The sequence below is a fragment of the Trypanosoma brucei genome, chromosome 5 (genome assembly GCF_000210295.1).
Source record: "Trypanosoma brucei gambiense DAL972 chromosome 5, complete sequence".
Taxonomy (NCBI): domain Eukaryota; phylum Euglenozoa; class Kinetoplastea; order Trypanosomatida; family Trypanosomatidae; genus Trypanosoma; species Trypanosoma brucei.
The window spans coordinates 262,659-274,979 of record NC_026738.1 but is presented as its reverse complement, the minus strand read 5'-3'; the positions used below and the strand labels follow the sequence as shown (position 1 = coordinate 274,979).

The 12,321-nt window shown below is 50.2% G+C and overlaps 6 protein-coding genes across 6 annotated transcripts; all 6 read right to left on the bottom strand.

Annotated features, from left to right (window-relative positions):
• Nucleotides 1-179: 179 nt before the first annotated feature.
• TbgDal_V1240 (hypothetical protein, conserved) lies at nt 180-503 on the bottom strand (the record flags this gene model as incomplete). Its single annotated transcript, XM_011774971.1, has 1 exon — nt 180-503. One exon carries the CDS (start codon nt 501-503, stop codon nt 180-182), a length of 324 nt encoding a protein of 107 aa, XP_011773273.1.
• Nucleotides 504-2,294: 1,791 nt separating this feature from the next.
• On the bottom strand, nt 2,295-3,470 carry TbgDal_V1230 (hypothetical protein, conserved; the record flags this gene model as incomplete). The annotated part of the gene is made up of 1 exon (XM_011774970.1): nt 2,295-3,470. One exon carries the CDS (start codon nt 3,468-3,470, stop codon nt 2,295-2,297), a length of 1,176 nt encoding a protein of 391 aa, XP_011773272.1.
• A 503-nt stretch (nt 3,471-3,973) lies between these two features.
• Nucleotides 3,974-6,955, bottom strand: TbgDal_V1220 (hypothetical protein, conserved; the record flags this gene model as incomplete). The annotated part of the gene is made up of 1 exon (XM_011774969.1): nt 3,974-6,955. One exon carries the CDS (start codon nt 6,953-6,955, stop codon nt 3,974-3,976), a length of 2,982 nt encoding a protein of 993 aa, XP_011773271.1.
• Nucleotide 6,956: 1 nt separating this feature from the next.
• On the bottom strand, nt 6,957-7,292 carry TbgDal_V1210 (hypothetical protein, unlikely; the record flags this gene model as incomplete). Its single annotated transcript, XM_011774968.1, has 1 exon — nt 6,957-7,292. One exon carries the CDS (start codon nt 7,290-7,292, stop codon nt 6,957-6,959), a length of 336 nt encoding a protein of 111 aa, XP_011773270.1.
• A 742-nt stretch (nt 7,293-8,034) lies between these two features.
• Nucleotides 8,035-9,825, bottom strand: TbgDal_V1200 (hypothetical protein, conserved; the record flags this gene model as incomplete). The annotated part of the gene is made up of 1 exon (XM_011774967.1): nt 8,035-9,825. One exon carries the CDS (start codon nt 9,823-9,825, stop codon nt 8,035-8,037), a length of 1,791 nt encoding a protein of 596 aa, XP_011773269.1.
• An 891-nt stretch (nt 9,826-10,716) lies between these two features.
• Nucleotides 10,717-11,745, bottom strand: TbgDal_V1190 (hypothetical protein, conserved; the record flags this gene model as incomplete). The annotated part of the gene is made up of 1 exon (XM_011774966.1): nt 10,717-11,745. The coding sequence occupies one exon, from the start codon at nt 11,743-11,745 to the stop codon at nt 10,717-10,719; it is 1,029 nt and encodes a 342-aa protein (XP_011773268.1).
• Between the last annotated feature and the right edge of the window lie 576 nt (nt 11,746-12,321).

Below are 12,321 nucleotides of genomic sequence, written 5' to 3'. Positions count from 1 at the left end.
ATCGAGGCGAGGAACCCTGTGCTAAGAATGTTACCAATGAACTCACGAAAGGCTCCTACAGAGTACACAACTCCAACAAACTTGATAAACGGCTTCTTTCCTTTCTGCTGCTCTCTTAATTCCGGCGGCAAGCTTCGAAGGAGGCTTTCAGCGACCTCCTCGTAGTGCCGCCGGTATCCTCATCCGGAGCAGTACTCCACACGCACCTCATGTTGCACGGTATCCGTTACCCGAGCCTTGCGGAGTGCCTCCTCACGCTTTTCGAGTTTCAAAACGGCGAGAATAAGTTCCCGCTTCGACCGCAGATGATGGAAAGCCTCCCCCTTCTCGTGCAGCATTTGCTTCAAATCCGCCTCCTTTAGCATTTCAAGATATTTGTAGCGGTGGCTGCTGTAGTCGGTCGCTTCATTATCGACATTGGTAGCACTGCCAGCATTCGCTGCCAAAAAGGCTGCTATTAGGAGCGCCAAGGAAAATGAGATGCGAACAAATCGGTTGCGCATATGCCCACAAATACACAAACACTCTACGGTGTATTATCACCCGCTTTTGTTCTGAATGTGCTTTCTCCTCCTTCGTACTCACAGACGCCCACCGTTAAGTGTACGAATGAAGTGGTGGGGCAAAAATACTGAAGAGGGAATTAGAGGCGATTCGCCGCACCCGTACGGAGTGCGCTTGTGCTCTACTTGGCGCCCTCCCCCACTCACACGCCCCTCGCCACAAACTTTAGAAAGGAAGAAAAAACAGATGAACAAAAGAAAAATCCACAGTGGCGGCACCAGAAAGGTCAGAAGGTTAAGAACAAATAAACCGTAAAAGAAGAAAACCAGTGCGAACAAACAAAGTTTGGAAAGGTGAAAGGTAATAGGAAACACACTACCTTATTTAATACAGGGAAGGGACAGAAAACACCATATCACCTGTAGGTGTGCCTAATACGTCAACTTCTATCCGCCGCACAAAAGTAACTCCTCACAGAACACAACACAACACAACAGAACCAAACAAATACATCTACTCCCCTTCTGCAGGTGCGGGAAGGGGATCATGATATGTTTGGCCTTTCCATTCCTCGGTACAGTGTCGGAGCTTAAAGATATATTTAATTCAACAGGACGTCAGCAGCAGGTGATTCTTTCTGCCTTGTTGCTTCCACAAGTTCCCGCTCAACGGTTACGCTTTACGTGCTGCGCCGCGGAGCGGTAACTTGGAGAAGTAACAACACAAAGTAAAGGAGATGTTGCGATCATAAACATGAGACCAGTTTTTCACCCTGTAGAAACGCCTCGAAAGAAACTTCCCTCCTATTTTTAAAGAAGTAAAGAGACATATCAATAGGGGGAAAAGGCATTAAAACGATAGCGGCAACAATAAAAGGGGAAAGGTGCTCGCGTAGCAGCTGTGAAATGATAAGATGCAGAGGTACAATCTACATGCGAGATCACCCGCTGAAGACAGTAGACACAATATATATATATATATTTATTTATTTACGTATATGCCAATGCAAAGACACAAACCTTTTTCGTACAAGTGTGCAATACTCCCCGGGCTCTATCTGAATACACGGGGGGAGGGAAACAGCATGTTTTGTTACACAAGTGAACACATAAATAAATATATCAACATGCGTATATATATATATATATATAGGATTGTTGGGTGAAACTGTTTGCGACATCTGGTGAAGTTCTCATTTGCAGTCTCACATTTCCACTCGCGTCCGCTTATCTGAAGGGGTTCAACCCCGAGGCACCAGGTGTGGAAACTGCGGCGACACACACACATATATATATATATATATATAACGCCCCGCATTACCTTTGCAAAACTCTATAATGGCATATCGTACACCTCTTTTGCATCTAATTTCTTTTTTTTTTTGATATGTTAGCTGTGTCCATACCTTAAACAGGAAAAGAGAAAGAGGAATTCCCTTCCTTTCCTCTACCCCTTGCGTCACCTCCATATCCAAACTTCGTATTCACAGACGGTAAACCAGCATTCTCTGTCTGCTTCTTTTTGCTTTTTTCTTTTACTTTTCGTATAATTATCTGTATGTGCTACGTGAACCCCACCACCTGAGAACAGGACCCGCACTATCAGAACCAACGTCAGATGTGCACCAACCGAAAAATAATTGAAAACTGATATGATGTGATGTGATGGCGACTTGCTTTGCAATGACCAGATTACGGTCCACCGATCTCCTTTCCGCACCCACGGCAACAGACATATCCATCAAATGTGAAGCCTTCTACTTCATCTGACAAGAATGCTGCCGCTGGCGCTCAGTCAATGGAAATCGTGTGAAGCGTTCGCTCATCGACACGAGTAAAAAACTCATTCATCTGCTGGGCCCATTCCTCAACGCTCATTCGCCGCCCCGCCTCCGACCGGCCCTGGCCTTCCAGCTGCCGATCCCCACCTTCCCGCACCTGCAGGGCCGCAGCAGTATCAGGGAAGGACATGAAGGGCAATGAAGACACTTGCAGTGAAAGTGGGCGCCGTCTCAGCGGCACTCGCACAATAATATCATCATCGTCGTTACCAACATTCAAAGTGTTGCTGTTGTTGTCGTCGGTAGCAATGATATTTCCATCGAGTTCATCCAACAGCACCCCTTCGTCTCCAGCCTCATCCTGTGTGGCCCATAGAGGTGTGCTTGGACTCGGAATAGAGCGTCCGGGCTGAGATAAAAGAGGTCGTGACTCCGTCGGTGGGTCCGTGTCCTGAAGAAGTGACATTTGAGACGAAGGGTCGCCGTACCGCCGTAACGGTGTGGGGGTTGGCGTCCCTATCGTAGGCGGTCGGGGCTGTGCGGAAGCTGAAGCTGCGGTGCCGGGAACGGAAGCAATGGATGATGTTGAGTTGCGGCCTTGTGCAACTGCTGCAACTGGAGTTTGCTCCGTAAGGGTCGGTAGGGAGCTGCTCAACCGACCCAACAGGTGGAGCGAAAGCCGCCGCTGCACACCTTCGGGTGAGAGCATACTTTCGCCACCTGCAGATTGCGGCGCATGGGCACGCACAGTGGAAGGAGTTAAGTCCAGACGGTGGCATTTGCCGGTGCGTTGCGCGTCCAGCGGTATTGAGCTTCTTCCCTCTTCCTCACCTAAACAGAAAATTCGGTCCTGTGAAACCCGGTCGTCGCTCCGTGTCCTCTTGGTTGCAGCCCTCTGCGACCGCATTTCGTTTACCTGCTGCTGGAACACCGCCGTCATGAGCGAGTTCCACGTTAGAGCGCACTCCGATGTTGGAGGAGAATCTGTCGGCTCTGTCAACCCTCCAGTGCCACCAGCAGCGCCGCTGCTGCTCGTTTCACAACCGCTTCCGTCGCTCACAGCAGTCGTTGCTGGTTGTTTAAGACCGGCAACAGTCCGTGCCGTCCACAGCAACCTTTCCGACGTGAGGGTGACATTATCCATTGAGTCTTGTGAGTCGCCTCGATTGGGCACCTGGGCGCTCATTGGCGCAACGCAACCTTTCCTTCTCTTGTATAGCAGCAAATGGGATTTACGCCTATTTATATATGGCTGGGGTTGCCGGTACTTTTTTTTCCACCAATACACACGTGAACGCCTAACTCCTTGGTTTACCGCTCGTAGTGGTGCGGGTGCTCACTACTACGGTCTCCACGCTTCCTCTGAAACACTCCTATGTACTCTATGTACCAATTACACTGCAACCCCTCTAGGTTTCACGTCATTACAGCAAAGAAGTCCACAAGAGATTGAATCAGAGCAAAAGAAGCAAAGCTAATGAAATATCGCCGCTGCAAACATTCACTCTATACAGTGATGATGCTCCAGAATGGCGCTTGGAATCAAGCACACCACACGACGAACTAACCATTATTTTTTTTTGTAATTAACACTGTTTGCTTATCACTCTTTTTATTAACCGTGTTAGACCAAGCACTTCTGGCGCTAGTTAAAAACGACAAACAACAGCTTCGGCTGCATACTGCACTTCACTCGTGACGAGGCTTAGACGCCACGCCACGCCGTCGCCCCTCAACAGCTCCACCGCTACCCCCAAAATCGCGTTCATCGGCATCATCAAGTTGCCGCTTTCGTGAGCCACCAGGATGCCGTGGGAATTCCCGTATTTCCCCTTCCCTATCGGAACGCACCCCAATCTTTCCTCGTTGTCCTTCACCTTTCTGGTGCCTGAGGTCTTTTTGCTGATATCCAAGCGTAGTTCCATTCGGCCCCCGATTGTCGCTGTCACCTCCCCTATTCGATTTACCGCGTTTCCCGCTCCTCGTCATATTGTCCCCGGGGTTGTTTTCATCTTCAAGGGAATCCTCGTGATCTAAGCCCATCCCCTGCCGTAAGCGGCGCAGAGATTTGCGGACATTTTCCGCCCACTTCTCTCCTTCCTCTTCCTTCATATTAGGATCCACAAGAGATGTCTTAGATACATCCCCATAGCGGCGGGAACTGCGGGAGGAGTCAATTTCACGGAATCCCCGACGCCGCCGTTTGTCAGCCCTAATGCGATCCCTCCTATTCTCCTCTGCAGAAAGGTAAGCGGCATAGCAATTCATGGGGACGAGCATGTTGAGTTGCCGATCATCTTGCGCAAGAATTTCTTCGACGGATAGGGTGAAGTTTTCGGGAACCACCCGACGGTACTTGAAGCGAGTCTTTAGGGAACCCCCGTCGAGTGTGGACTCGTGATGCAGCTGCCAATACTCCTTCTCCTTTTGCTTAAGAGTTGTCTGCAACTGTTCAAGCACCTCATCGGGATCAGTGGCACCTGGTTGCTTTTTCTGCTGTCGCAGCAGGCGCTCGATTTGCTCGCGCGAGTTTGTTGCTGGGGTTTCTTCCAGCTCCGGCATTGTCACTGTCGGGTACAGCAACTCCATCGCATCGTCTGCGGCAAATTCAACGCCCTTCCCTGCCACACCTCCACCACCTACTAATGACTCCTCAACAGACTCTCCGTCCTCGAGCTGCTGCTTGTACACCTCGTTCTCCTCCCCCTGTCCTTCAGGCTCTCCCACACCATTTATGTCTTCTTGATCCTCGAAGAAGGCTATCTCCTCCTCATCCACATTTTTTTCATCGTAGTAATTATCATCGAATATCTTAGACATCTTGGAATCGAACTTACTGGGGTCAAAGTCTTCATCTAGGTCCTTCTCACTCCACAGAGACATGAGGCGTCTCACCGCAGCATCTTCATCATCGGACGGTTTACCGCCTGAGACTTTGACGTCCCTGCGGTTTTGTCTCTTCTCTCTGGAAATACCAGCAATGGAGGCGATAAGCGCCCGCTGCTCCTCAATCTCTTGTCTCTTTAGCGTTTTGAGCCGCCGCAACTCTGCCACCTGCTGCTCGCGCAACTCCCGCATCCGCGTCAGTCGTCTTAGGTGAGCCTCCTTCCTAGAAGATTGTGCTGTCTTCCGCAGCAGGCCCTCGGCGTTACTGCCAACGGCACGAGGAAAAGATTGAACGTGGTCGGCGTTCTCTTCCTGGTGGCGATATGCGCGCTCCTGAAACTTGCGTTCCCACACCTCTGCCTCTGCAAAAAAACGTTCGTCCTCTTCAGCCTGTGCTAATTCCGCAAGAGCCGCATAGTTGTTTCCTTCTTCATAATCCTCGTAATCGCTCGCGCTGTTTCCACCACTTTCGCCGCCATCTGCAGGTTCAGGCCCGTCCTCCGCCGTCACACTGCTGCGGCGCGAAGCTTTACTTCCATTCTTTCCGACCTTACGGTTATTCTCAGGCTTCCAAAGCTCTTCCACAAAGAAATCACGGAGGAATTCCTCATCGGCATCGTGATTGGCGGATGCGTCATCACCGTCGGTTGTCGCACCATCGCGGTTGGGGGCACGGATCGAAAAGGCCCCTGCAAGTAACCGCTTAGCCTCGCTCTCCTCATTGCTCTGCTGTTGGTCCGCTGGTGGCGTAAAGGCGGGTTTCACGGAGAACGACTCGCCGCTCTCCGCCACACTTTGCAGGAACGACTCGCGCAACTTCCTTTCCTTTTCACTTTGTGGTTGGATGCGGCGACTTCCCCAAGTACTTTCATCCTTGCCAACATCCTCACCATCATCCTTCTCATTGGCACCACCCTTCTCGGCACTCATTACAACTCCGCGGCGGTATTCGTCAGCCAAAGTAAACTTGTTCCGCTTCTCGCGTTTTGTCGCCACCGCCTTGGCAAATACCTCCGTGTTCTCCCGCACCTGCTCCTCTGGAGGCGGAAAGAAGCGCTGCTCTGTGTTAAGCAGAATTTTGTTTTCAGCATAGGCATCACTCACACTGGAGTCCGTTTTTGTGTTCTCATTCCTGTCTGAACCTTTTGCTTGTTTCCCACTTCGTTTCTTTGCAAGGCCAGCCTGACGAATGGCAAGGAATGTCTTGGCGAAGGCAAGCTCCTTACTCTCCGTCAACAACACGGCCCCATCGTCCTCCTCATCCTCCTCATCGCTCTCCAAGTCACCCAAGCCGTTATTACCGCGAAGCCGGTTGCTATACTTTTGAGTCAACTGCTGCAGCTCCTTCCGCCGCTTCACCTCTTCATACTTTGCAGCATACTGTTTGTTAATGCGAATGCCACCGTCATCATCATCATCATCACCGCTAATGTTGGCTCCATCCACATCGCCTTTCTTTTTCTTATTCTTTTTACCCTTTGGCTTCCCCGTCGACTCAGTGGTGCTGCTCTTGAGGGCGGGATCAATGGGACCAACATCGTTTACGGCCTCCACCTTATCATGTCCAGCTTCATTATCGTCATCGCTACTATCCAAAGGTTGGACTGCGGCCACTGAAGTAGTTGAGTGCTCCAGTGACTTTCCCTTCCGTTTCCCGCTTGTTGGGTCATATGCGTGCGGATTACGGCGCTTCTCAACAGCTGCTGCAACGGCCATTTGTTGGCCCAAGTCGTCAGCATCGCTGTCGTCAGAGGATGATGAGGAAAATAGATCCTTCTTAGGCATTTTACTTCTCTTTCTCACCTGATATTTTCGGTCCTTCGTTCTTCACACCCTTGCCAGGTTCCTTTCGTATATGTGTATGTATATATATATATGTATATATATTCCGTTTCCGCTCCTTATCACTCCCAATACTTTTTACTTGTGGCCGTGTCGCCTTGCTACAATGGCCAGCTGATGCCTGCCGTATGGTGTCACAGACGGGAATAGGTCTCTTAAAGACCGGAAGTGCTGCAAGTGTAAACAAACAAGAAAGAATAACGGAGAAATGGGATGACAAATACAGGGGGGGAAAAGAAGAGAATAAAAACACACTGGTAAAAAAAAGGATAACAATCATGTCGCGTAACCACGAGCAGTTGCCAAAATAAGGCCACAAACACCCACATCAAAAACGAAACACATTACCCGCCTTATCTAAAAGTTGAAGGACTGTATGAAATATTTACTAATGTATGGATAAATAAAAGTCATCTATGGTATTTGAAGTATCGTTTTCACGAACGCTAATTCTGCAAAACGGACCCAAATACACAAACGGTGAAGTTTGGCTGTGTGCCACCTCCACTTACCTCAGTTGTGGTTTCTTCCGGCTCTTCAGCCCACACTCTAATTGATGGTATGCTCGCACAAAATGCAGAAAATTCTTCATTCCTCGACGTTTGTATTGTTCTCACCTTCGCACAGCGCACATCCACTCGTTCCCCCCCCCCTTTTATTCTATTCCCCTTCCCTCTTTTTTTCTTTTCTTTTTTCCAACGAGTGCATGTTTTGCCCATGTATACGGTCACATCACCACGTTCCCTCACCACCTACGTACATAAAGCAGTCACACTTTCAACACAGTCTGCTTTTCGTCCTCTTCGGTGTTTTAGGCATTTTCAAGACGCGCGGCTACGCACTCAGATATAAAAACAATACTGTAGTACATGATAGAAGCCATATGTATATATATGTGTGTGTATATGCTTATTGTGGTAAAGACGATGAAGAACTTCTACAATCGCTCCATCCCACCAAATAGTATACCAGTACTTGTCTAGAGGGGACAAGGAGGCTGCCGAGGTTTTCCCCCTCCAACACTACTCACCCCTCAATCGGACCCACATATCCATATAAAAGCTAAGTAACTTGGTAAAAGATGTAAGATGTACCATATTAAATAGTGGGGAGGTAGAGGCAATACACCGAGTCATCAACTCCATGCTCTCCAGTGCAGACGCGTGACTAACCGAGGAGGTGAAGCTCATTCCGGCACTATCGGCTCCACCTTGGCGGCGCCTTTCCGCCTGCAGTAGCAGCTCTTCGATAGCTCTTTCCTGCGCTGAGCACCTTAATATGCTGCTCCTAATCAAACTGACCTCACAACCAACAAAACATCCAATGCCTCGTAGTGCCTCCAGGGCCGGTACCCCACTGCTGCTGCCGTGTGCATTTTGCTTCAAGAAAGCCGCAAAGTCGGCCCAGACGAGGTGCTTCGCTGGAAAATCGGCATATGACTTAAGTAACCCCGTCCCGTGGAGGACTGCCCGGGCGTAAAGGAGGCGGGAAAGAACAGTCAAGGGGTGCTGTACAGCGCATTGCGCGAGGAGGGCCCCCACCACACGGCATATAATTGCCCGAAACACTGCCATTTGGGCTCCCTTACCCACCTGCTGGGCATCCTCCCGGTTATGGGAGTGCCGCTTCGCACTTTCAGCATCTTTCCGTGCGGTCCGTTGGCCGCTCTCTCTGTCATCTTCGCTTGCAGTTGCACTGTCGATGCCCGAGGCGTTTACCCGACTGTCAACAGCCTCATCACGCATAATATTCTTCGTTGCGTAACGGCGAGTCAGCACATAATCCAACCCGTCATAGATGTGCACCACAACCCGTTGGCAGCAAATGGCTGCCGTTGGTAAAACTAACTGCTCGAGTACCACACCGACAAAGCCTGTTAAAGCAGCCGCACAAAGCCCCGATGGGGTGTAACGTAGCGGCCCCGTTACAGGAGAAAAGTCTTTCACAGTGCAAAGCAACATCGGAGAAAGTATGCTACACGAGATGGGATCAGTCAGGAGGCGGGTGAGGAGCCGCATAGCCCAACCTATAATGTGCCTGTAGGTGCGGCGACTTCGCAACCGGTTTACAACAAAGTTGGTCTCCAGGCAAACACGACCCAAAACGTATTGCTGCATCGCACCAAGAAGGCACCGCGTGATTGTAAAGTTCCACACAAAATCTGGAGCGAATACAGCGTCCTCATTGAAGACCAACAGAGCGGCTGCGGTGTCACTCAAGTCACTGAACCGCAGCAACTCCAACGTGGCCACATCTGTTCTCAACTGCGTGAAACAATGCAACACTGCAACGGGCATTGCCCGCAGAACATGTGTCAGCAGTAACACCGGCTCCCTCACATTAATGGTTCGCCAATTGCGGAGCCGTCCAAAAAAGGACTGTGGCGGCCCTTCGTTCAGAGGCACCTCCGTGTGGTGTCGGCTGCCGCTCCGGCTGCTGCTTCGGCTGTTGAGCCGACTTCCAGCTCTGCTCGGTGGCCGACTGCTACCCGAACCGGCAGCGGCACGTGAAGGAACAGTTGGCGGTCGCTCACTTCCGGCGGAGGCGTTGGCCTGCAGCGACGTGTTGTGTGACGTAAAGCGGGGACTTGGGTCAGTGGATTCGTGATCACCACTACTATTGTGACGGCTGCGGTAATCACGACTCTCCAAAAGCGAATGGTCACGGCGATGTCTGCGTTCCTTTGCCTTTGAACCCCTCTTCGGACGCTTCCGGACGAGTGTCTCGGGACTAAAGGAGCGGACAACGACACATAACACGTCATACGCGAGCCATGAGAGACTGAGGGGATGCAGGAGGTCTTTGTACAGCATTTCTGTTACCTACAACGTCCTCCACCCTGTTATAAACAACAAAGAAAAGGGAAAAAGAAGAGCAATAAGCGGAAGGGCAAGGAAAAAAAAAGTTATAGTAACAATAGCGTTTGGAACAACGGGTTCAAAAAGAGGCCACTTGGAACATAGAAAAAAAAACTAACAGCACCAAAGTAACTTACAACAACCGCTTCTGCAACAAAATCACCACCACTTCCTGCAACCCTCACCTTGCACTACCCGTTGTACCTCTCAGCCCAGGCACATGTCGGCACCTCCAGTTAACTATTTTCCACCTTCATTTAAACTTTCCTCTTCGTTTTTTCTTCGTTTACCTGGCATGCAGCTCCTTTCACCCAATTCCAACCTCAGCACGATTGGTTACATGACTGGCCGGCATCGGAACGTCTCAACATAAGATACCATTCGAGAGCTAAGGTCCCATCAGAAAACCTCCACTGCAACCACGAGGGCACAGGGGGAAATGGGGTTAAACAAGCAGCGCAGCACACCCCACGCATACGCAGACACACGCACATATATATATATATATATATTTATTTATTTAATTTTTTTATGCGTGTGCGTGTAACCAAAAGGAGCGGCCCTTACTCCTTTCCCTCCCATACACTGCAGGCAGTTAAGTCAGCAATGCAGGGATCATATCTGAACAAGCGCTTGCTGGCGCGTCGATAGGGCAGGACGGAAGGGCACATCCGCGCATCGTTCGCAGTGCCGTGCAAAAGGCAGACAGGACGGCATCCAAAGAAGAAAAAATGGAACGAAGAGAAAACAACAAGTGCCAGACAAACCAGACACCTCAACTGCGGAAAGACAACTTGCATACGCAACCGCAATCAACCAAAGTAGAGCCGCAGTTCACACTTGTTATCAGCCGACCGCCGGTGCCGCTGATATAAATCGCCCGTTCAAACAGGCCCCATTAAGTGCGGCCACCACCGTGGCAACGTCACTGGCCTGCGGCAAATCCAATATAACTATTCCACCCGCTGCACCCACTTCATACAATCCAAGATGCCGACAGCCATCCGGGATGCCCCTGTGTTCCACCGTGGCACTCGTAATTCCCTCAGCTGTTGCAATTCCCTGAGAATCCCCGGCAGGTGTTCCCACCGCCCCGCCACCGTTTTCCGTTATGGTTGATGCGGTGGCCTTCGCTTCCTGGTCTGCTATAACTGCACATACTGACTCCCATAGCTGCGCGGCAGGACGCACAACATCTAATGGATGTAGACCAACCAACTGCTCCAACATTGAACTTATGTGACATGGTTTGACACCAAGATCCACTCCATACAAAACCACACGGCACGAAGGTGACAAAACTGAAGATCCGCTAGTTCCAGGAGTCATAATGCTCACACCACCACCACCACTACTACCACCTGTGGCGTTGCTATTGTCGAGAGGAGTGTCTTTCCTTTCCACCACCTTCTTTGACATTTCAAGGCGGCGGCAGTAAGCAGCCAATTGCTCGTCTAAAGCTGAAAGCAGCCGCATGCGGTGGTCTGCGCCCCTCGTCTCCGCAGTGGCGCCGTGACTTTCCGCTGGCAATCTTGCGCGAGAGCGTTGCGGGGACTCCAAGCGCCGGCGTCGCTGGTCCCGATGATTAACGGGGTTGGAGCCACTGGAAGAAATGTCACTTCCTTCACTGGGGCTGCGGGAATCCATGCGGCGCTCATCGCGTGCGCGCTTGTGATGATGATGATGGCGGCGACGGGGAGGGCGGGGGCTGCGATGGTGATGGTGATGGTGACGACTTCCCTCACCGGGCCTTTGAAAAAGTTCGTCTCCGGGACTGCGGCCCCGACGCCGGTTTTGGTTCCGCCCGCTGCGGTCACCGCGACTTCTGTTGGAAGAGCCATGGCCGTGGCGAACTGTTTGAGAATTCCTCGGCATGGAAACGTAACAGTGGCGTATGCCTGTGGAGTTGCTGCCGTACTTATTTGTTTTTAATTTGTTCCCTTTCTTGGCCCTTTTACACTCACTCAATATGTAAATGTTTAAATATTTATATGCCGTGTCGACTTCCCTAATAAGTCGGGTTTGTTCGGACTCGCAGACCTTACTTGAGCTCCGATGCTACCGAAGGGAATCTTTCCACGAAATTCAGAAGTGGAAACACCTAAAAATATTGACAAATGATGAGAGGAGAGGAAAAGAAAAAAAAAGGTATGGTACGCGCTCACATCACCTGTCCAATAAAAAAAAAAAAAACATCTTATGCACCTGCACCTCCGACCTAGAAATGAGCTGAAGGGACAGAGAGACACTGTCAATAAAATATAGAAGGAAAAAAAAAATTTTAATTCCAATACGCGAGACAATCCAACAATTTCTGCGGAAAAGAAAAAAAAGAAACAAAGACAAAATTATAACAGCATATACGGTAACCTCCTCGCATGACGTTCATAAATGCAACTCCAACTCATACACACGCAACTCACACAAGGTATTTCATTGTGTTTTTCTTTT